Below are 25,653 nucleotides of genomic sequence, written 5' to 3'. Positions count from 1 at the left end.
CTCAAAGCGTGACTTCAAAGAAGTTAGTGAACTGATGATAGGGAAGCCGACGACCGAAGCCCCAGTGAATGGCGGCCGTAACTATAACGGTCCTAAGGTAGCGAAATTCCTTGTCGGGCCCCAGGAAGAGGAAGAAGGAGATAGAGCTCGAATTGTAGTATCAACTCGATTCTTTAATTGAGCGTTTTGTGTTAATCATTTTGTCAAACCCTTTTTTATATTTAGATTGTACGGCGTAACGTACCTTATGTAAATAGAATTCTAGGGTTCCTTTATTTTCTTATGGAATAAGAAAAATTCTTCCATTCTCTTTTTCTTTGGGTTTTCCCCAAAGAAAAACTTTTGAGGGAGCGGAATTCCTAGTAAAAAAAAAAATCCTGGATTGTGTGATGGCTCGATGGCGCGGATAACACGCCGACGACGATGATCCAATGTGACGACGGCAGGTTGACGGGCGCTTGGATGGTGTCGACGAGCGTGCTCAGACATGCCGCAACATCACCGGAGGGAGGAGGCACCGAAGAGGTTGAAGCCGAGCAGTGTAGTCCGAAGCGAAGGAGTGATCATCGGATCGGTAGAGTGACACAACCCGATCAGAGATTAGGAGAAAGGAAAAGCACCAATAGTAGGAGCCAACCAGGGTGCGTACCGACGGTGCGACCAAGGAGCCATACTTGTGCTAGACGATGCAAAAGCGGCGACGGGTCAATAGGATCGGCCTTGAAAACCTAGCTACGGGTTGCATAGCCCCCGGCGGAGATCATGGAGATCGATCTCCTCGGGGGTGGCGTGGTGGAAGCAGAAGCGGTGGGTTTAGGTTAGGACTGAAACCTAAACTGATGCCATGTAAAAAGAATAGATTGTCTGGTATGAATTATATTGAGCATCTTGGGTGGTATAAATAGAGTACATAGTTTAAGGGACAAGAAACCTCTCCAATACATATAGTAGTATATGATTACAAATCCAAGTACCAAATATACTCTAACAGTTTTCTCACAAATACAATATTGGTGCTTTTGCAGCAGCCATGAAAGAAGCATTTTAGGTTGAACACAGAGGCGTTTGCACCAATGGATTGGTTGATTGGAGACAAATGAGGTTCTCAAATTCTTCTATGGAATCTTTATTTTAGTTTGAACACGAGGCATACTAGAAAAGAAAAAAGAGAAATACTATAAATTCTAAAAAAAGCAAAACATCCAATCCTTGATCCTAAGATCGGTTGTTATTCCTGTTCCGTGTGCTATCTCTTGGTCGTAGATTATTTAAATTGACATTGATCCGTTATATTTCCTTTTGTTTCTCTCCTTTTGCTTGTAATGGACTCTACAAAATACTCACGCACGTGTACCAGATTTCGAAAAAGAAAAGGAGGACATGTCCGTAACAAACGAAACAGTTTTGCATGCGTGGAGTCCGGTTCCCACTAAGAGATGCGATGCAATCACCAGCTAACAACGAGTCTTGCATGCAGCCATGTGCCGTCGGGCACGCACACTAGAACCATCTTGTTTGGGGAAACATTAAGTGGAACCATCTCTTCAATGGCGCATGCAACAAATGATCTTGTTTCATTTGGGGAAATATTTAGTTTGCATGCAACCATGTGCAAGACTGGGGAAGTAGTCTTGACTCTATTTAGCTTGGGGAAATATTCAGTGGGAACCATCTGTTCGATAAAAATATACAATTATCTTGTCCGATGGGCGCGCACAATACAGCCATCTTTTTTGGGGAAATATTTAGTTTGCATGCAGCCACGTGGAAGACTCTATTTGGTTTGTGGAAATAGTCTTGCCTCTATTTTGTTTGGGGAAATATTCAGTGGGAGCCATGAAATCGTGAAAACCTTCTGAGAATTTCATACATGTAAAGTAATTGATCTTACACGAACAAAAAAAAAATCAATATCAAACTCAACTTGTTGAAGGTATTAAATTGACAAACAAATGAAGAAAAAGACAAAAACATGATTTGTACTATTTCATCACTATTCATGCGGCCTAGTTGTTTGTCAATTTCATATCTCCAAGAGATGAGTTTCTCGATTTCACTTTAGAGTGGTTTCTACTGAATATGTTCCCATTTCGTTTTGGGGGCAAGGAGCCGATGAAGGTGGGATTTAGAGCTGAAGGGATCACATGAAAAAAGGATAAAGTTACATTCCTAAACAATAGGAAGCCACAAGAATTTGTTATAGCTAGGCACTACAATTTGAAGTGTTTTTAGACAACAAATTTGGGAATTTAGACAATATACGCGACCGTATTTACGAAACTAGACAACATGTCGACGTATTTGTAAATCTAGCACTCGTATTCGGTAACTCAAATTCCGAAACGTGGTTTGCGGTAACTCAAATTCCGAAAACACTGAATTCGGCAACTGAGGTGCCGAATACGGCCCACAGTGCCGTATTCGGCACCTCAGTTGCCGAATTCAGTGCATCTTGTCACGTCACGTCGTGTCGATGCTTTCGGTGTGTGCGTGCCAGCGGGGGTTGATGCTGCTTTTGCGCTTAATAAAATGCCCTGGCTCGCAGAAGAGAGAAGGGAGAAGGGAGAAGAGAGCAGCAGAGGAGAGAAGGGAGAAGAGAAGAGAGCAGCAGCGGAGCAACGCTAGGAGAAGCAGCTCGAGCAGAGGGGCAGCCGGAGAGGATCAACGCGAGCAGTAGCCGCGCTCAATTTCCTTAAGGTAAGTTCTTAGATTACGTAGTTAATTAGTAATTGTAATTAGATTTTTCTTAGTTCGTTCAGAAGTATATTAGTCCTTTCGTCAGTATATTGTTAAATTCATTCAAGTACATTTGATTAATTATATTATTTTGATAAATTAGAGTATTTAAATTATTGATTTAGTTGGGTTATATAAATTTTATTAGTAAGTGTGATTAGATTCTTTACTTAATATAGTAACATGAATTTACATGATTTAATCTAGGTAATTAGTTTTATTAAAGTAATATAATTAATCAATTAACTTGATTAATTAGTTTAACCACTTAGGTTTGGTAGAACCGTAGAAGATAGTGTCCAGTAGCAACAAAGATGCATATTAGTTGTATATTGCACTATTTAATTAGTATTATTTTTGTACTTATTATTTATTACATGTACATTTATTTAGGAGATACGGTATGATTTTTCATATTTATTATGGAGAACGTCCTACAGTTTTGCACGGGAGACTTGTAACAATTCAGAACTGCCAGCACATAGAGAGTTCGGTTGAGGTACCTATTGATCTAGATGGCCTGAAATCACATGTTATGCGCCTTTTGCGTGTGAACCAGCAGTCCCATACTGTTGTCCTAGAGGATGTACGGCCACGGCTTGTTCCAAATAGCTCGGTCATTGTCCATACGTTGTTCGAGATGAGTAGGAACAACGCATGGGCTTTGTACTCACGCAAGGCATTGGAGGAGAACTTTGATATGGAGGTGTACGTAAACATAGTGTCACGACTGGTGCAAGGTGATGCAGTGACCACTGTGGAAGGCTCAGGCCAGCAGGTGATGCATGAAGAGGATGGAGGGCATGTCGGGGAGGGCAGTTCCAGTAGAGAGGGAGCTAGAGTGGACCCTTATGAGGTCGATGCAGGATGCATGGATAATGAAGCTGGTGGTAACGGGGATGAAGAAGCTGCTGACAATGATGACCCGGTCCCGGTGATCCAGTACTTTCGTGGTACTGGGCTCCTGGAGTGTGTCGTCGTTGAGTATAACACCTTATCTAACTGGGGATACCAGAATAGCGACATTCAGGTCAGGCAACAGTTTCGTAACAGAGGGGAGGTCATCCACTTTATTAACAACTATGCTGTAATAACAAGAAGGGACCACAAGTGCACCCGGTCTAACCCTACGGAGTATGAGGTAAGGTGTACCAAGCACCCAAATTGCCCTTACTTCGTACGAGCACATCAGCCGAAATATGAGAACTATTTTGTGATCAGTAGAAACATACCCCACATACATGCAGCGAAGAGGCTATTAGGAATGTGAGCCACGCCGTTGATGCGAGGTTCGTAGCCCAACTCCTCATCACGCTTATTGGCACGGAAATTTGTTTGTCGCTAAAATCGATTATGGGGGAGGTGCACACTAAGATTGGCATGCTTATCAATTACCACACCGCGTGACGAGCGAAGCAGAAGGCGTTGAAGATGCTGTTTGGAAGCTTCGAAGAGTCATACAACAATGCTCCGAGGCTGCTGCAGAAGATTGCCATGACGAATCCAGGGACTCAGTGGGCCATGGCGGATGAGCCGATCAGGCTAGATGATGGGTCATATAGCACCACTGACCGATACCTCATTAGGTTATTCTAGTCCTTTGGACAATGCATCGAAGCATTCAGGCATTGTAGGCCGGTTGTATGCGTGGATGCCACATTTCTAAGCGGCAAGTTCCATGGTACCCTTATGACAGCAATGGCGGTAGATGCAAATAATCAGATCATTCCTCTCGCCTTTGCCATGGTTGAGAGTGAAAACAATGATAGTTGGCTGTGGTTCCTCACCTTGGTGAGGACACGTGTCGTGGGAAATAGGGAATGAGTTTGCGTCATCTCAGATCGCAACAAGGGCCTTCTGCATGCGTTGGATGTGCTGCATGATAGCACCAACTGCTCCATTGCATGGCCCGATGTGGAGAGAAGATGGTGCATGCGACACTTGGGCGAGAACCTGTACACAAGGTACCACAGCAAGTCACTTGTAAAGAGATTCAAATGGCTATATCTTCAGAACCAGCAGGCGAAGTTCAACGAGATATGGAGAGAGTTAAATGAGACCACTCGCAAGATGATGGCAGACCAGCAAGCAGGGGAGGATCAACTGCGGACGCAAATGGTTGGGGGCCAAACTATCGTTAGTCGTTCACGTGGTACATTTAGCCAGTGGATAGCGGGGAAGCCGGCGGAGCGTTGGGCCCTTATCCATGACACTCATGGTGCCAGGTTAGCGCATAGAATTGTAATGATCATATTGTACCGATTCTTATGCAAATAGCCATTCTAAAATTATTGTATCCCATGTTAGGTACACCATCATGACAACGAACATAGCGGAGGCGTTCAACAATGTCCTAAAGGGAGTACAGGGCCTCCCATTGTGTGCCATTATTGAGCTCACATTCTACAGAACGGCGGACTACTTTCGAGACCGTGGTAATGCTGCTATGAAGTGCAGCACACGGTTTGCACTTAAGGTGGAGCAAATCATATCAAGAAGGAGGAGCAAGGCACACTTTCATCGGTCGAGGATCTACGACCTGGCCAACAATGACTTTGAGGTCATGTGCCACCGTAGGTATGCTTTAGGGTATAGCGCCGGGGACACCGTGCAGCAATATCAACTTGGGTCTAACGAGGTGAAGTGCACATGCAATAAGCCAAAACTACACCATATCCCATGCTCGCATGTCTTAGCCGCTTGCAAGGACATAGGTGGTAATGACGGATCACAGTACGTATCACTGTACTTCATGATCGATGCATTGAGGAGCACATGGCTTCCAAAGATGCGGTCCTTTAACATCGGAACCAACTACAAATCGGTCGAGGGGCCTAAGTGGGTACCTTATCCACGAGCACGACGCACAGATCCTGGAAGGCCTAGATCTACGAGACTGCAAGGTGACATGGATGAAGCAGTTGCTGTTGATGGCCTATGCAGGTGCAAACTTTGCAAACAACCTGGCCATGACAGGAGGACTTGCCCGACCCGTCAGTAAACTATCAGCCCACTATCGAACTGAACTGTCTTAGAGACTTTGCATTTTATTTTGTTCTTAGAAGCTATCCGCAGAAATGGTTTGTATTATAAAATGTTATTCACCTGTTAGTTGTACTACTTATTTTGCATTATGTGGTTTGCACTGTACCCCTTTAGACAAGAAGTGACCACACGGCTCTGCTTGAACTATGAAATGACAACACCTCTAGCAACAACCATTGTATTGTAAATGTAATTTTATTTATTTATTTCCTGTTTCTTAAATATTCATGGATCTGTGTTTTGATGCAGAGACAGAGCGTTATAGTCAGTGAGCAATAAATCTATGGCAGGATCCTCTAGTACAGGCTTTCCATGGACACCTTCAACGATCGCTATAGCACTTAATGCCTCCTTACAGGTTGTGCATGAAGAAAACGATGATCCCTTAAAGGAGAACAACATAATCCAAGCCGTGGCAAAATTGCATGCAAGACCCATATGTTCTAGGTTAACCGCGCCGCTCCAATGTGTAACCACCGAGGACCTTAGGGCTCTCTTGTATCACCGGCGTCAAATGTATCTGAGGGTCCGCGAACTGGCCGACCATCCTTCTATGATAGGTTTCTCTAGGATGCACAGAACGATAGTAATGTCGCCAGACCAGTATGCATCCCATATTCAGGTATGTCATATAAACATTTGGTCACCCTACTTATCTTATTTCCATTGATTCGAATGGTCCTCTTCTGCGTCAGGCTTTCCCAGAAGACGAACAGTTGATCAACAAAGAAATCTCACACTTCTTCGCGATGTATATGCTCTTCGGCGGGGGTGTGATGCCTGGTTCGCGTAAAAGACGACGACAGTCAGCGAACCAAAGGGGTACAGAGGTGACCTCTACGAATCATCCAGATAATGACGAGGACGAAGACGATGATGATTTCATGCCCCCCATGCCTAGACGTTCCAACAGAAATACAGGAGAAGGTTCTAGGAACACTGCAAGAGGACGTTCACGCACAACATCGAGATGCCATACAACCGATAGGGAAATAGGACGTGGTACCACCTCGGAGAAACCTCAAGATGATGACGACGACGACGATTTCATGCCACAACGACCCCGCCCTCCGAGGCTTCCATCTTCGGAGGACACCGATGACCCTGAAAATGATGATGGATTTGCTCATACTCATTTTTACAACTTCCCAGAACCACCTCGGAGACGACAACCATCTTACCCGGATAGCTTTGACCATCACACCTGGAATTCTTACGCTAATTTGCGTCGCCACTTTCCTTCGCCCTAAGCATCTATTGTAACCCTATATATTTTATTCCCTTAAGGCATGTTATTATGTTCTTTAGGCGTATCGTACATGCTAATGTTTGTTGTTGTCCGCTCTTTATGTGTAACCTCTGTACCGGGTTCCATGCTACTTATGCTTTACAACTACTATTGTTTCCTCTGTACTGAGAATTTCTTACATTAACAATACAGTGAATAAGACATAATAGGGATGACCTCGACATTAAAATCAATAATACATGTGTCATGACAAATTGCACTGGCTACTCAACGGCGACGATGACTCACACAATCCCCAGGAGTGTAAGCGTCTGGCGGGTGTGTGGCTCTCATCCTAGTAGCCTACGCAGGCCCCTACCTTGCGTGCCCTTGGTCGTCTTCATCATCATCTGCCTGCCCTGTGGGAACCCCACCGAACGTGTATCCCGCCCCGCTAACTCGGCCCTGCATGTACCATGCCGAAGGATCCTCGTGCGGAAGTGTGGACGGCCCTAGAACGTGCTCAGATGGAGTCCAGTGTGCCGAAGGCTCGCCATGCTGGTACCAATGTGACCTTCCAGGTTCATCGAGATCTTGGGAGGACTATCCGCCGAGTAGATCAGTGAAGGTGGCGGACGCTTGCATTGCAGCAGCCCAGTCAAAAGCATTAGTGTCGCTCCAGCAAGGGGTCTGCTGCGTGCAGTCAACAACGTCCTCTTGATGAGTAGATGCTGCAGCCGGAGGTGTCATCGTAGCCGGAGGTGCTAGTGAACCCAGTGTAAACTGCTCAGGCACAGGAGGCTGCATGCACTCCTCGGCCTCATCACCGGAACATGACACATGACGCGCCGAAGCTGAAGATCTATGTCGTGATTGTGACCAGACAGGTTCGTCACGGGCACTAGATGAGCGCCTGCTGTGAGAGGCACGGGACGGGTCCATGGCAGGTTGGTCGTACCCCCTCCATTGCGGGGCACACCCACCTAGACCACGTATAGCGTTTAGGAAGCGGGATCCTCTAGTCCTCATGTACTCCCGGAGAGGGTTACGATCCCTCTGCGATGATGACCTGGTTGGTTCCCCACAGGCTTGATCCGCTTGCGTATGCATCACATACGCCTCTTCAGTCTGTATAAGATGATAGACATGTCAGTAATATAGAGATTTTCCAAAGAAAACCATTATAAGTAATGTATCACTTACCACAACATGAAGTAGGCGGGCACGATCCTCGGGGAAGGGTCTGGGGCCCGGCTGTACAGGTCCGCTAAGTAAAGTGGCACGCGTGTGGGGACGGTACCAAGCAAGGTAGTCCTAGTACGTGGCCTCGTCGTATTGTCCAGCAGTAATGATGACATCAACCGCAGCTGACTCCGTCCACCTCCGTATGTACTCGGCATTCTTGGATGCCCAGTCCTGCGTGCCTCCGCCCCCCTGTGAGCTCCTCCTGTACGTGACATAAACAGTTATAATTTGTTAACATGGATAACCAATGTACTAAGGCAACATACAATAACACACTTACTCGTGCGCCCGTCCGGCGTCTCGTGGTGCTGGAACTGGCACCACCTGTCGGTACCCGAACTGCCTCTATACACGTTCTGGAGAATATACTTCCACGCAGTTCATGTACAACAAGAAGCATGTGGTCAACCATAAGTCTGCGTCACGGCTACAAGAGGATGCCAGGAGTCCACCATCTGCAATTTCTTTTACTCGTGCCATACGCCATGGATCCCAATCCACTAGATCAGCGCTGAGGACATCCAGGTCACTTATCACCCTGGAGTAGTTACCATGGTCTTGCTGCTGACTCCATCTTAGCCTGGCATGAATCCACCGATACCCCATCGTTGGCCTTATGTCATCTGCAATGCCATCAGAGATGTGGACTGGGTAGTAGCACTTGAGCACCCAAGGTCTGGAAAACGGGAGGTACTCCCAACTCCATAGCTGTAAGAGATGTAAGCACCCTGTAATAGTTGCCTTCCTCTTTGTTCGCTGGGTTGCATCACACAATCCTCTGTAGGTTGCAGCCAACACTGCAGATCCCCAACTGTAAGATGTAGGCTCATAAGGATATGACGCGAGGTGGGCTGCTAACCATACAATATGTGGGACGACATAATCGCCTGCCGTGTTGCAGAACATGATGCCTCCGAGCAGGACGTATAAGTACACCTCATAGTGTTGGATAAGTGTAGTCTCGTCCGCATCCAGTGGGCATGGACCGAACTGTATCAGCCCATGAACCCAGGACATGGAGAGGCCAGCATCCTTCCCGTCGTATTGCACACCAAACCTATAAGATGCAGATGGTTAATGACGCTTTAATAGCACTGTAATATTTTAAGTGCATTACATAACAAATAATTACCTATCCGCAACATAACCCTTCCACTGCTCCCTTGCGGGTCGCGAAACTATTAACGGGGCACCCCTGATTGGCAGCCCAGTCAGCATGGTCACGTCCCTCAGTGTTACTGCCATCTCACCAAAAGGAAAGTGGAAAGTGTGCGTCTCAAGACGCCAGCGGTCGACGAGACCTGTGAGCAGTGCCTCATCAATTGCCGGCAGAGGTGTCCTACCACCGACCTCTATGGGAGCTCTGGCCATCATGAGAGCGAAAGGTAGTAGTCCCGCCCGTGCGAGTGGCTCGTGGAATCGAGGGTCCAACTCCTTAATCTTGTGCACACTCCGGGCTCGCAACGGACCCAACTGCAAGAGTTATCCAATGCATGTACAACGTTAGTTCAAAATTATCATAGCAATGAAATAGCACATATAAACGTGGTACCTGCTGTCCCGTGAATATCATCCTTCCCCTATGGTTCTCGTCGTACCGCTGCTGAAGAAGCTCGGGAAGACCATCATGAGCCATGATAATGATTTAAGACTTCATGGTTCAACAAATAGGTGAACAACAGATTAGAATATATTACAAGCTTCATGATATTGTATCTGCTAACAAAAGTACACGTGATTTTTTCTAATTTTACGAGATAATGACATCAAATGACACAATCTATTTACAATCCTGAAAGAAATTAATGATATCAAACTAATTAAAAAATCTAATTATATAGACTAATCAAATTCATGCAATGAAATAGCACATATTAAATAATGTAATTTGTATAATCTAATTAAATAATCTAACTCATCTAATAACGTAATTAAATAATCTAATTTGTATAATCTAATTAAATAATCTAACTCATCTAATAACGTAATTAAATAATCTAATTTGTATAATTTAAGTACTCTAATTACATAAACTAAGAACTCTAATTAAAAACTCAAAGTACTCTAATAACGTTATTAAATAATCTAATTACATAATCTAAGTCATCTAATAATGTAATTAAATAATCTAATTTGTATAATCTAATTAAATAATCTAATTTGTATAATCTAATTAAATAATCTAAGTAATCTAATAACGTAATTAAATAATCTAGTTTGTATAATTTAAGTACTCTAATTAAATAAACTACGAACTCTAATTAAAAACTCTAAGTACTCTAATAACGTTATTAAATAATCTAATTTATATAATCAATGTACACTAATTTATCAATTTAATTTAATTAAATAAATGTAATTGAACGGATTAAACAATCTACTCCCAAAAAAACTAATCTAATTCGAAAGGGACTAACAAATAAGCTAATTACTCTAAATACTATTACTAACCTAAGTATTAAATAGGTAATATAAGAACTAACCGGTACGAAAGCTCTTCTTCTGCTGCTTCCTAAACTTGAGCTGCTGCTCCTCACGTTCGTCCTCTGCTGCTCTCCTTCTCTTCTCCTTTCTCTGCTCAGCTGCTGCTTCATCCCCGCATCCTCAATTTATGCATGATCTCTCCATGTGGCGCCAAAATCCTGAGTTCCATGAGTTTGCACAGGCCACATGCATGCGGGAGGCAACAAATGACTGACGCGACGCAAAATTGATTGACGTGACGTGGAGAAATGACGGCGGCCGGCGCAATTCGGCAACTGAGGTGCCGAATACGGCCCATAGTGCCGTATTCGGCACCTCAGTTGCCGAATACAGGGTTTTCGGAATTTGAGTTACCGCAAAACACATTTCGGAATTTGAGTTACCGAATACGAGTGCTAGATTTACAAATACGTCGACATGTTGTCTAGTTTCGCAAATACAGTCGCGTATATTGTCTAAATTCCCAAATTGCTCGTGTTATTACATAGGGATCCTAGGAGTAGGGATGGAAACGGATCGAATACGTATGGAATCGAATTTGGATAGTACGATTTATCATATTTTAATCCGAATGCGAATACGGATCCAAATATCCTCGAATATGAATACGAATCGGATAGTTCGAATACGAATCCGCATTCAGATATCTACTCGACCTTCGAAATTCAGGTCGGAAATTTAAATTTTTGAAAAAAATTGATTGAAATTTGATAAAATTCGACTGAAATTTGTTCTAATTTGATTGGGCCAGAATTTAGAAATTTTGTTCAAAATTCATGTTGGAAATTTAAATTTTTGATCAAATTTAACTGAAATTTGATGAAATTTGACTGAAATTTGTTCCAATTTGATTGGGTTGGAATTTCGTTCATATCTAAAATTTCTAAAACTTTAGCAAAATTTTATTCCCTGGTTGGCAGATACGGATACAAATCGGATATATCTCGAATTCGGATATCCACATTTGAATCCGAATATCGAAAACGAATTCGGATATATCCATTTTAGTATCCATTTCAGAAACGAATACAGATACGAATATCTATATTCAATTTTAATAAATACAAAATTAAATAATTCGAATTTCCTATCATCTATTTTCACCCCTATCTAGGAGGTACTAGAAACATCAATTGCAATTTGCATATGATGAACCTTGGGCTGAGAGAAAACAATAATCTGGGATATCGTAGGGATGGGCGCGCCGCAAAATTAGCATGATTAATTCCTTTCATCGCATGCATCTGGCACTGCCATTTGTCATCGAGTAAAAAGCAAGCCCCATGAAAGTTGCGAGGGACAATAATAATTATATACGCAGTGTCAGGACAGTTATGCGCAAACAGACTCCAAAACAGTCTATGTCCTGGGTAACAAGTGGATCACAAATGACAAGCATCGTTGAAATTTCTGAGTGTAATTGACAGCTCGGGTGGCACTCAATATCTCTTCTTTCATGAAATGCGGAGTAATAGCTTTTTCATGCCATCCAAAAAGATTCCTTGCGGATAACATGAAGCTGAGGCCTAATTCTGATAGTACAGTGCTTGTTTTGTGGCAGTATAGGAAATTTTGTCTCAAACTAAAATGGTTATATTTTTTTTGCAGGAGCCCTTTGAGCGGAAATTTCATGCATTTTATGCAAAACTCTTTTTTCCAAACAGGCAGACACATATATACATAGATTCCCAAAAGCCTGATTCTCCATACACCAGGTCTAGGCCAAAGTTGGCGCATTTCATAATCATAATTGATAAAGGTTGTGTGTGAAATAAAGGGTGATGGCCAAGAAGATGAGGACCTTATCTCTGAAAACCCAACCAAAGTTGGCCGAAAGTGTCATAAGGTGTAACTTATCCATCATTTTCTCTCCTTTATTCTGAACGATGATAACTAATAAAGTATCTTTTTTTAAAAACACTGAACTGATAGGAGAGTTATATGTTATATTAAAAAGAAAAAAGTCTGAAAGGCTAAAGTGCTCAATTAATTAGGAAAACTGAACAAAAACTACGCAACAAAGCGTGCTAAAAACCTAGCTAAAAAGCTAGGCCAAGAGTACAAGAGTCAACGAAGAGGAAAACCACAACAGAACCGCTCCGGAGCAGCTTCCAAGATCCGACGACTCAAGCGACTACATGTAAGCTTGAAGACCGATAGCCGAAATGATCTGAGAGAGTATAAACAGAGGTGGGAATGTTGAAAAGATCGAATAACTCAAGAGAGAGGTGAATTGGGCCCCAATTAAAACTATTTCAGCTGAACTCTAGAACAAGTAAACAAATTTATCCTAGATGAATAGTAAAGCAACTACAACGACCAAATTTGATATAATGCTAAGCAAGAAGACATGCAAGCTACAATAAGAAGAGAATTGTGAAATATTGGCTAAATACTCAAAGTAAATGCGGGAGAGTAAAGAGATGGGCAAGAAGAAAATGAATTTTTTTCCCGAAGTATCAAGGATTAGCACTCCCCCCTAATCCTCGATGGAGCATCCACTAAGGATATTGCTCCTCATTGAGTCACCAAGACTCAAGTGCTCCATAGTGATAGCCACTTCTTCATGTCCGAATTGGCGGGCTTTAAACCAAGCACAAAGCTACTTCTTGGGGCTCCCGCAAGAATTCTAAGAGCTCACCAAGACATCTTCACTCACTAAGACCGGTTAAGTGTTGCCAACCACCAAGAGTAACAAGCAAATAACTTCACTTGACCCAAATCAAGCCTAGACTATAGCTAAATCCACATTTGCTAGTTTTCTTGCACTAATGATGTCCTTAATTTTTAATTAGAAACTTTGTAAATCACTCTAGTGCACTCCCTTGCCTCTTGATCACACACTAAGTGTTTCAGCTCTTTTGAATTGCAAGGTTACCTAGTGAGATGAAATGAGGAGGTATATATAGGCTAGAGGTCCAAAACTAGTCGTTTCCCACCCGCCCATATTTTTCTTGAACGCCGGATTATCTTGCATGCACAGACTCCAAACACCGAACCATCCAATGTGAATCGTCCACCCAAAACTAACTGTTACTTCACTAAATGCTCCGACAAAGCCTCCGATGTATACGCCAAACCATCCAGCATGTGTAAGTCCATTTTTCAGTGAACAGAACCTCTGGACTTTACTCCAACGAAGGATTTGATGTATGAGTTGGACCATCCGACCTGTATAAGTCTAAGTTCCAGTGAACACAAATAAATCCATTGGACTTTACTCTGGTGAAGCCTCTGATGGTATGCCAAACCATCCAATGTGTTCAACCCGAAATCCCTCTTTTGAAAAATACTCTGGCATTGCCAACTTCTCTTCGTCGGATCATCTGACGTGTACAATAGTGTTGAGATAAAAGCTCAAATATGTACAACGCCTTTACCGTCGGACCATCCGGTGAGTATAGTGTTCTCAGAACTTATCCAATTCAATCTTCTTTAAGTCCTATATTTACTTCAACTCATTATTAAGCTTCTCTGAGCTACATAGTGCTATGTGCATCAAACCAAATTTAGACTCAACTAGGTCAAACTACTACTCTTAGTCCCACTTTATAATACGATCAAAGAACAAAAAAGAGCCTATGCTACTCTAAGTGTCCTTCATCTCCTTATGACACTTAGAACTAGAAGTTCCTTAATCTTGATGTTCACATCCTTTGATCGCTCAACTATTCAATTAAGAGACCAAGATCACCCAACAACATTGTGAACTAATCTCTTAATTGCCCTTCAAAACAGACTTGTTAGCCATAACGATATGATTGTCATTATCACCAAAACACTTACCAATTACCTAGTGGCCTAGATGCTATAAAGGTGTTCTATCAAAAGTGGCCAGGTACTTCAAGGCAAGGAGAGAACTTCAACGCATCATCGACCTATCATAAGACCTCCTCTTGTGTCTTCCAAGTGTCACCTTCGGCGGTGATGAAGGTCACGATGGGGCGCAAGGGTGATCCTTGACCCTCACAAGAGGCAAACGAGCACAATAGGAGAGCCCAAAATGTATTCTAGGGTCTCTGGCTCGAACACAGTGGAAGAGGTTGCCAACGAGGAGAGGTAAGCTTCAGATAATTTCTCATAAATGGGGAGGGGGTGCCGCCTCCAACTACTGAAAGTCAACTCCTGAGTAGTCATAGGTGTACTCCAGGGCCTCTGGTTCAAGTGCAGGGAGAAATGGAGCCTTCGTGTCTTGCTTGCAACTCAGAGGGGTCATAGCGATTGGTGCTATGGTTGACCCATCTACCACCTTGGCGGCATGAGCTTGGGGCTGCAACCTAGGGTTGGCCACTCTATTACAGAAAATTTCATCACTACCGGTTCAAAATTAACATCATTGTCGATTTTTTAACTGATAATGAATATGCAGCAATGATAATCCATGATTATCACTGCCGGTTCGTAACATGAACCAGCAGCGATGCAAGCTATCACTGTTGGTTCTTGATCTTATCCCACTCGATTTGTATACTTATCATTGTTGTTTCTAGCTATAAACCGGTAGTGATACTTAATCCAGGAGAAAAAAATAAAATAGAAATTAAGTACCAATAGTGATACATAAATAAGATTAGTATTACTAACTATCATATGAATAGAGTTCATATTATACTAATTACACCAAAAACTATCGTCATACATATGACAGCGAGCAAAACCCTAGCCCACGCATTGACTACCTGCAGCCGAGATGTTACTTGACCCACAAACGGAAGTCGTCATTGTCCTCATCGTCACCGCCATCATCCTCATCGTGGGAATTATTGTCGTCATCGTCATCATTGTCATCATCGTTGCCATCGCCAAGGTCCTCTTCTTCTTCCTCCTCCTCCTCCTCGTCATCCTCCTCCAAGCTCGTCTGGGCCTTCTTGGCCTTCAGATCATCGATGCCTTTGGCTCGACACTGAAGAGATCACACACCTCATCGTCTGATGAGGAGGATCTGATGAAATGCCAGAGTCTAAGGAGCTTGGGGGAGCCTCGTCCGATGACCCGCACGATGCCCCCTCCTCGGACGAGGTCGTGGGTGTGGGAGGTGTCCTCGGAGAAGGCGGTGGATGTGGTAGCGGATCCAGGATCATGTAGAGGTGAAGGTAGCCAGGAGGGAGGGAGGGAGAGAGAGAGAGAGAGAGAGAGAGTGAGAGTGATAAAATGAGCAAGATTGAGCAACGACATTTAAAGTCTCTAGGAAGCCGAGCAGTCGCCATGTGAAGACATATGGATTTTTAAGTATCACTGCCGATTCTAAAAGAAATATCTTTTGATGAGCTAATGTCACTATCGGTTAGTAACAAGAACCAGCGGTGATACATCACTACTGGTTCGTGTTACTAACTAGCAGAGTTAATCACTACCACTGCTGCTTTTTGAACTAGAAGTGAAGAGGGGGCACTAACAACCCTTTCTGTGATAGTTCCATGGGCCCTGACCGCTCCTTAGAAGTCGATTGGGCAACGCCCTCTGTAATAGTGTCTAAAGGGATGGTAGAGGCGGAAACTTGGAGCAACATTCGATTTTTGGGTGGATACTAATGCTTCTGCAACTGATGCATGGACAACTCTTGGTGCTTCTGTGATGCGAAGGTGGAGGATGCCTTATCCACCTTGTTGTCTGGGGCCACGACATTTACAGGCCAGGAGTCTTTCGAAGACGTATAAACAGCCACGAGTGAAGAAAAGAAAAACATGGAGGGCACAACTCCTCCAAGGACCAAAGAGGCTAACCATGTCGGTACCAAAGAGATCCTTAGTAGGAAACTCTGCGCTCCAGTTGTTTGGCCATACGTGTTAGGCATAGCTCGATGGCAGAAACCTCATCTCTGAGGGGGCACAACTCCTCCAAGTAGGTTGCAAATAGCAATCAGAGCTCAGAGCGTAGTGACTGCACTAGAGGCTCAAGCACAGATTGAAGGTCTAGTGCGGCCGAGCCCAGGGGCATGGCAACAACATCCACACCTATCACTCCGCTGTCATGGCAGACAGAGTCCTTGTCCTTGCCACGCCAAACAAAGGGACAAGGTGAAATTGGTGATGGAGAGTGATGTCCACGCTGCGGGGACGAAGCTAAGATCTCCGCCCAACTCCGAACTAGTGACGATCAGTGAATTTTGGCGGATGGGGAGAGAGCATGCGGTCCAGGAGGAATAATGGACTGAAAGTGGTATTGTCGCTCCCGATGCTCAGGGCACCGACAGTGGATGCAACGGAAGACGTCTTGGCAAGAGCTAACTTGGTGATCTTGTGCAAGGCATCAGTAACATCTGCCACAAGCCTAGCTTTTGAAAGCGAGATTATGCTCCGAATGAGCTGTGAGTGGCAACTGATGTGGTGTGGAGAAGGATCCTACCTAGGGAAACCCTTTGATCCATTGTCAAGGCACTATGGGTGTTGATGGGATCGAAGGGTCGCCCTAGGTAGGATGAGAGAATTAGTTTGCATTGCAAATTTTGTTCCTTTGTGCTTGTGTCTGTTATAGTTTTCGACTTACTTGAGCTAGTTCTAGGAACGTGTTTGGGTCAGCAACTGTGATGAGTATTGTGGACTTTTATTCAACTTTGCAAATATGATTTCAATTATTGTCATTCTTTGCTACTAAATCTCACCAACGATGATAGCCTACATGAGTCATGCAGTGGTTGACGGCTCGGGATGGTGCAGATCCTGGGCGATGATGACTCGAGGCTGCAATGGGGAAGTAGTGACTTGGGGCGACGGTGGGCAGCATTTTTCTCAGACATGTGAGCACAAGAGCCACATGGTGGCAATGCAACACGAGCTGGAGAGCAACAGAAGGACCGTGTGTGGCGACCATCAAGGTGAGCAACGCGGAGAGGCTCGCGGAGGAGACCCCTATGGCAAGGTCAACTGCATGCTCCCGCCTTAGATCTGGTGGTAAGAAGAGCGGCACCGGTGGCTGGTGAGGCAGAGGGGCTCACAGAGGTGCCCCCCCTATTACATGGCTAGAAGCATGCTCCCCGCATAGATCTAGTGGGATGACAACACTGGTGGCCATGACATCGGAATCCAAGCCACTAGGATTTGGGGTCAAGTGAATGGAGATCATCTAGACTCTGTAGTGCTTGATGCCAAAGTTGGTGAGGCCCCGGAGCTGTAGCCTGATGAGTAACGGGCGGTGGATCTGATCCAGGAGGTGTCGAGGAGATGGATGCGTTTCCGTTCTTGGAGGAGGCTACAGGGGGAGGTGGCCACGGATCCTCGCCCGGTCGAAGGCGGAAGCTAGAGGCATGCCCGGTTAGAGAGCTTGGTGGTCGACAATCTCTCAATAGTTCTTGACTAGGCAACAGAGACAGGATGGGATCTCGTTGGGACTCGAGTGGTGATTGCTAATACTTCTTTGAAAAAGAGGACAACATAGGTAGATCAAGATCTAGGTGGCGACTGGCGATAGTGTGGATCCAAATCCGGGTGGGGAGGTGCTAACAGGGTCACGGGGCTCGCCGACTTAGGAACTAGCTTCGACTTCTCGGTGACTCGGCCTACTCATCAGTGCTCAAGTTGTAGATGGGATGGGCATCTTCGAGGAGGCGTGTGGGAGCAAGCAGGCCAACTAACAAAGTATCAATTATCACCACCTTGGGTATATCAGAAACAATGGCTCTAGGCAAGATGATCGAGTAATATATGAATGGGTTGGCATTGGCTACACTTCTGTCTGTCCTTTCTGATTAGTCAATGGGGGTGGCTTTATACTTTGATGAACATGTGGTTGTGGATCAGTATTGGGGAAATGGGATGTCATTAACACCCATGAGCACAAGATGCCTGTATCATATATGCTATGATGTGTTGCTTGCTACTATTTGCGAGTCCACGATCGGTGGCACCATTGGTAGCTGATCACGAAGGTTAGGTGTCGGAGGATTAACTCATGTCGCAGGGATCCCGAGAGACCCTTTTTAGAGATTCGGCCGGGGGGATGATCCTGAATAAGTTCGTCGGAGAAATAAATAGGAATGAATGCAACGGCCGGTGGTGGGGGTGACGACCTAGTGCAAGAAGAAGTAAATGCACCGGAATTTAGACAGGTTCGGGCCGCACGGGGGCGTAATACCCTACTCTTGTATGGATGCTATAACTGTCCTGAGGAAGTCCCTCAAGGATGTTGCTGGTTACAAGGATGTTGGCCTAACTAAGAGCTTGAGACTCCTTGTTCTTCGGCTGGAACTGTGCTCGACCTTGCTCACAGTGTCTCTCTTTCTTGGTCTTGTTCGTCTTGTTCTTCAGGATGGCTCTCTCCTCTTTTCTCTTCTGTGTTGCCCGCTATTTTAAGTACTCGCCAGCCACGACATGCCCTGAACGGAAAGGAGGGGGCTCGAGTTCCGAGACGCCATAAAAGGAAAGGGCGTCATCATTTCTTCTGGGTGAAGTGACCGGGGGTGGAAAATGCGTCGCACGCTCGGTCGCCCGTCACCATAAATGCCTTGGCAACGGGCGCCGTGGAGAGGGCCCACCGGGCAGTCGCAGAGCAACCCGACGTGCTCGCCCTGTCTTGTTCCCCTGCCACAGCAGTGCGGCAGACGGAACGCCTTGATCCTCACGATGTTATCCCGAGACAAGCCGGATGGCACGGGACGGGACCTGTGCAATTAATGACCCCACGCCTCTCTGCCAAAACATGGCAGGAACTGACGCTGAGCGCGGCGGGAGCAGTTGGAGGTGTCAGGCCACGCACGCTCGTTTAATGCGGCCTCTGACCTCTGGCTGGTTGACACCTCATCGGCAGGCCCCTCGAGGACCTTTCTGGGTTGTTGGGGTACCGAGTGCTCGGGGGTACTGTTCACATCTCCGAGCACTCTCTCCCGAGCACTCTTGCACGAACCTTCGGGGAACCGAGTGCTCGGGGGCTGCCACGTGCAGCCCCGAGCACTTTCTCCCGAGCACTCTTGCACGAACCCTCGGGGAACCGAGTGCTCGGGGGCTGCCACGTGCAGCCCCGAGCACTCTCTCCCGAGCACTCTTGTACGGATCTTCGGGGAACCGAGCGCTCGGAAGCTGCCGCACGCAGCCCCAAGCACTCTCTCCCGGAACTTAGCTCTTCCGATCGTCGGGGGACTAGGGTGCTCGGGGGTGACCGGGCACGTCCCCGAGCACTTTCTTCCCGATACTCGGATTCCGTGGATCATTGGGAAACTGGGGTGCTCGGGGATCACTGACTGTGGCCCCGAGCACCTTCTCCCGGGACTTGAGCTTTTCTCATCCTATAGGAGAGACCTCGCGGGGTGGCGCCATGTGGCGGATGACTGGTCTGGCCTCGAGATTTAGGGACCCCTGGTTACTGATACACCGACATTAGGTAACTTCATTATTGACATATTCTTGACAAGTATGGTTTTGCATTTGCATCCCCTTTTTTCTCGGTTGGTTGGGGTTCTTGTCGTGGAACTTACTCATCTGGGTTTGAGTTCCAAATTCGGCACAGAAGCTCATAATTATAAAATAGCTATATATTTCTTTGACGTCTTGATGTCATATTAGTTAGATATCAGAAATTGTACTTACTTAGTCTATAAAAAGAACCCCTTTTTGCTCAAGCAGATCCTTTTGGTGTAAGCAATGTTGAAAGATAACTGCCAATGTCACACCCGATATTACAAGGCCAAATTGGATGCAAAGTACATGTATGTAGGATCAGTTTCATCATACATGTAGTGACGTTATCAATGATAAACAATACTATATCGAATAAAAATAACTTTATTGAAATAAATATCAGAGTTTTAAAACAGCAGTGGAAGAACAAGAGAAAACTCCAATGAAAGCTTCAGGGCACACCACAGGCGATCAACTTCATTGTAGCCTTTAGCTTCCTTGATCTCTGCATAATCTTCTTCAACTGATCGGCATTTATTATTAGAAGTAGCAAGTGTGAGTACATATCGTACTCCACAAATGTAGAAAAGCATGACATGGGGCTTAAGTCATGAAAATGGTTAGACACTGGTTTAGTGCACTAAGCAAACCATAACCTGTAACTCCAAGAAACAAACATCCTATTTACTAGGTATGAAGACACAACTTCAACAAGAGGAATATCTCATTGGATTCCATCTGACTACCAAACTTACCAAATATTCCATATTCAGCTACCAACTCATTTGGTTTACCACCACCCGACTACCAAAACCAACCATGTAAGATTCCAACTAATCTAGAAGAAGCCCAAGCCATTCTTGACCGTGAGCACGACTGATCGATCAGTTTTATACTCTGTAGAGTTTGCACACTTTACCCACGGGTTGTAATTTCATCACCTATATTACCAGGTGACAGTCTCCATATTGCTGTGCTGATCAAGCACTTGCACACTTTCTATGGTGTGCTGCCAAGAGATCACTACAAGACCCTTACAAAGCTCCTGCCGGCCTGTAAGCATCAATTAAGGTTTCACCGTTAACAGTGATTCTATCACTATAGTAGCCCCCTCCTGTGCCACTCAACCGTCCATTGATGCCCACCGAATCAGAGGGGTGGCTAATTAATTGGTCAAGCCATACCCAGGCCTCGTGGTTGTACTCTTTAGCCGGTCCTTAGAATCACATACAGGAACAAACAAATTCCCACTATGCAGAACAACACATGCGCCTTTTTGCACCATCCTCAAACCATCCATCCTGTTAGTGTCCCTATACCATATTGCCAGAAAAGATTATCATACCCGGTTCGTGTTGCATAATCATTAGTAAAGTTTGACTCATAACCCACCCATGACAGCGACTAGCATATCTACCCTTTATTTCCCATGACTCGATCAACGATGACAAGGATAATGAGACAAAATCTAGTAAACCCTATTTATAGGTTTCCAATTTAGACAAGCATGCAAGAAGGATAAACAACTAACATAAATATCCTAAAATAGGTGCAAGATGTTTAAGGACACTTGCCTGGATGCTGCTCAGTGATCTTCGTAAACTAGGTCCTGGGATATCCTGAAGTCTTGACTCTACCGAACTTCAATTCTTCGAGACATGTCATACTCTAATCATGAAAACATGAAATTAAAAGCAAAACCAAATAAATACAAAATAAACCCAATTTTCAAATCAAAAGAGGAAAGAACAAAGGGTTGAGGCTTTCGATGAAGAAAGAATTGGGTTGACTGTATTTAACATGAAGGAATTCAAGACAACGGAAACTAGGGTTTTTATCGCAGAAGGACGTACAAAAATGTCCGAGAATATTGACATGTGAGATCTTATATAATTTTATAAATATTATTTTAATATTTAATTCATATTATATATGCAACAATATGTGAGCTCTACACATCGAAGCCATCTGATACGCATCCAGCTATTAAATAGTATCTAGAATTATATAACACTACATGACCAAATAATTATCGGACATGAACAAGGCTGATTCATTGGAAACTTGCCAAATTTAGATGAATTTACAAAGTGGCTTGGAATTTAGACGAAATGGTTTACATTCTGCTGAACAAGATTGCAACTGATGAATCATATGTACTGGAATAAGAATTAAGCATGATAGATAGGGGCTAGCTAAAAAGATTCCTAAAGTAGAAAAGTACAGGTAGAAAAACAGAGAAAAGGAGGATGCTTTCTGTAATTCTTATCAAGAGAGAGGGGATCAGAGAGAGAGAGAGAGAGAGAGAGAGAGAGAGCAGAGGGAGCTCGTCCGTACTCTCTCTGGCGACGGTTGCCGGTGATTGGGAGCTTAGGGCCCACGAGGAATGGTGTAGGCGAGGTCACTGTGCCCCTGGGAACCAGTAGAAGGCCTCACTCGTCGTGGTGGTGCACAGAAGCGCACGGCCGAGGCAACAGAAAGGCGATGGTCACTACAGGCTATCGATGACGGCGGGCTCCTGGTGGTGGAGCACATTAGGAAAGAAGTGCGCGAGGTTGTGTAGGGCGTGCTTATGCTGTGGGCAGCCTCGCCCCAAGCCGGAGATGGCGCATGGAGCTGTGGTGACGTGGAGGTGTGGTAGTTGATGGAGAAGCTCCTTGCGGCGGCATTCCGGTTGACAAGAGATGATGCAAAGAGGGCGAATGGACTCTTGGCATGGTTGCGGTGTTGCGGGAGGAAGGGAGCGACGCTGGGTTCACCGGAGCCAGAAATTGAGCGCTGCGGTGCTTCGTCGGACTTGGGGCAGGTGGCGTTGGGGCGGCATTTTGGCAGCCTTTCGACGTGGGGAGGTGGTGTGCGTGGTGCCGCGGGCCCGAGAGCACCTTTTTATAGGCCGAGGAGGGAGCGGAGAAGACGTCAAGTGGCTAGAGTTGCAGCGGCAGACTTTAGTGGCCACTATGGCCGGTTACGAGTTTGAGTGGGGATTCAAGAAGGGAATTTAATGAACTAGTGATGAGGGACAGAGGGGAGGGAAAGTGCCACGGAGATGGGAAGCTGGCGGCCATGCGCGGCGAGGTTAGGCGGCAGAAAATTTCGACGGCAGTAGCGTTTCGGTGTGGCATCAAGCGCGATAATTGGGATGGGAGGTGGCGGAGTTGGAGCTCGGCCACGGTTGGTGGAAGGGGTGAGGTCCATACCGTCCAGGTGTAGGCGGGGCGAGGCAAGACGGGAGAGGGTTGGACGACAGATGGCAGTGGCACAGCAGCGGGCAAGCGAGTGGCTGGAGGAGGAAGAAGAACCGGCCAGCTTATCTCAACAGCAGCTTAGCTCAAGCCAGGCCCACAAGCAGTGAGGGAGGGTGGAGAGGTGAGCCAGCTGGACTAGGACCAAACAGAGACAGAGTGAGGGAGGGTGAACAGGCCTCGCCCAAACAGAAAAAGAAGCATACTGGGAAAAGAAAGAAAAAGAAAAACAGCCCACCTGAAAAGAGGGAGAAGGAGATTGCATTCAAAAAGGGGTTTTGACCCAAGAGGATTTAGGATTTCATGAATTAAAGCATTTTCAAAAAAAAAAACATATAGAGCCAATAAAATCCAAATAAATAGAAAATACACTCAAATAAATCTAGAAATTTTCAAAGAGGCATTTTGGAATGCTTTGAACCCAATTAGAATATTTAATCATCGGGAATAAACTCTTTTTAAAATGCCAAAATTTAGGAAAGGCTTTTAAATAAATAATAAAATACTATTTTTTTTGTTTTAAAATGTTCACATCCCAAATTGAAATTTTGGGGTGTGATAAAACTACCTGCCTTAAAAGAAATCTCGCCTCGTGATTTGGATGGGCTAGAGAGGTTTGAAGGAAGAGCGGGTGCCTTAGGGTTTGTCTTGCAATCAGCTACCCTCCCTTTAAAAAAATCAGTTTGCTAAGAAAACACAATGCAACATTTGCTAGTTCGTTAGGCTAGACTTTCTCTCACTAAACAAAAGGGCATCTAAGTTAGTGGAATATCTTAACCGTAAAGGGCAGTCTTCCGAAGTAGATCTTCGTCTTCTTGAGCGAGATTATCGAGAAGTCCATCAAACATTCTTTCTAACTAAGGTCGCATTCCTACAACTGACATATGGCTCTGATATCACTTCTGTCACACCCGATTTTACAAGGCCAAATTGGATGCAAACTACAAGTATGCCAATATCAGTTTCATCATACATGTAGTGACGTCATCAGTGTTAAACAATATTATATCGAATAAAATAACTTATTGAAATAAATACCAGAGTTTTAAAACAGCAATGGAAGAACAAGAGGAAACTTCAACGAAAGCTTCAGGGCACACCACAGGCAATTGACTGGGGGCAATGCAACCTAGGACGCTTCGTCTTCATTGTAGCCTTTAGCTTTCCTTGATCTCAGCGTAATCTTCTTCAACTGATCAGCATTTATTATTGGAAATAGCAAGTATGAGTACATATCGTACTCCACAAGTGTAGAAAAGCATGACATGGGGCTTAAGTCATGAAAATGGTTTGACACTGTTTTACTGCACTAAGCAACTTTAACCTATAACTTCAAGAAAAAGGCATCCTATTTACTAGGTATGAAGACACAACTTAAACAAGAAGAATAGCTCATCGGATTTCATCTGACTACCAAACTCACTAGATATTTCATATCCGACTACCAACTCATCGAGTTTACCACCACCTGACTACCAAAACCAACCATCTAAGAATCCAACTAATCTAGAAGAAGTCCAGGCCGCTCTTGACCATCAGCACAGCTGATCGATCAGTTTTATACTCTACAGAGTTTGCACACTTTACCCACGAGTCTCCATGTTGCCAGCTGATCAAGCACTTGCACACTTCCTATGGTGTGCTGTCAGAAGATCACTACAAGAAACCCCCTCCTGTGCCACTCAACCGTCCATTAGTGCCCATAGAATCGAAGGGGTGGCTAATTAATTATCCAGGCCATACCCAGGCCTTATGGTTGCGCTGTTTATCCGGGTTACATGCTTCATAAACCGGTACTTAGGATCCCACACAGGAACAAACACATTCCCACTGTGCAAAACAACACATGCGCCTTCTTGCACCATCCTGAAACCAACCATTCTGCCAGGATACCTATACCATGTTGCTACAAAAGATTATCATACCCGGTTCGTGTTGCATAATCATTAGTAAAGTTTAACTCATAACCCACCCATGAAAGCGACTAGCATATCTACCCTTTATATCCCATGACTCGCTCAACGACGATAAGGATAATGAGACAAAATCTAGTAAACCCTATTTATAGGTTTCCAATTTAGACAAGCATGCAAGAAGGATAAACAACTAACATAGATATCCTGAAGTAGGTGCAAGATATTCAAGGACACTTGCCTGGATGCTGCTTAGTGATCTTCGTAAACTAGGTCCTGGGATATCTTGAAGTCTTGACTCTACCGAACTTCAATTCTTGTAGACACGTTGTACTCTAATCATGAAAACATGAAATTAAAAGCAAAAACAAATAAAAAAATTAACCCAATTTGAAAATCAAAAGAGGAAAGAACAAAGGGTTAGGGCTTTC

At 44.7% G+C, this 25,653-nt stretch overlaps 1 protein-coding gene across 1 annotated transcript; it reads right to left on the bottom strand.

Moving 5' to 3' along the window:
* Window positions 1-7,180: 7,180 nt before the first annotated feature.
* Window positions 7,181-9,952, bottom strand: LOC133898450 (serine/threonine-protein phosphatase 7 long form homolog). The gene is made up of 5 exons (XM_062339147.1): window positions 9,807-9,952; window positions 9,387-9,727; window positions 8,535-9,311; window positions 8,213-8,456; window positions 7,181-8,137 (listed from the first exon to the last, which is right to left on the bottom strand). The coding sequence occupies exons 1-3, from the start codon at window positions 9,888-9,890 to the stop codon at window positions 8,600-8,602; spliced, it is 1,137 nt and encodes a 378-aa protein (XP_062195131.1). The 5' UTR covers window positions 9,891-9,952; the 3' UTR covers window positions 7,181-8,137; window positions 8,213-8,456; window positions 8,535-8,599.
* Window positions 9,953-25,653: the final 15,701 nt, after the last annotated feature.

This window comes from Phragmites australis, chromosome 18, assembly GCF_958298935.1.
Source record: "Phragmites australis chromosome 18, lpPhrAust1.1, whole genome shotgun sequence".
Lineage (NCBI taxonomy): Eukaryota > Viridiplantae > Streptophyta > Magnoliopsida > Poales > Poaceae > Phragmites > Phragmites australis.
Note: the sequence above shows the minus strand (reverse complement) of the source record. Positions and strands in the feature narration are given on the sequence as shown.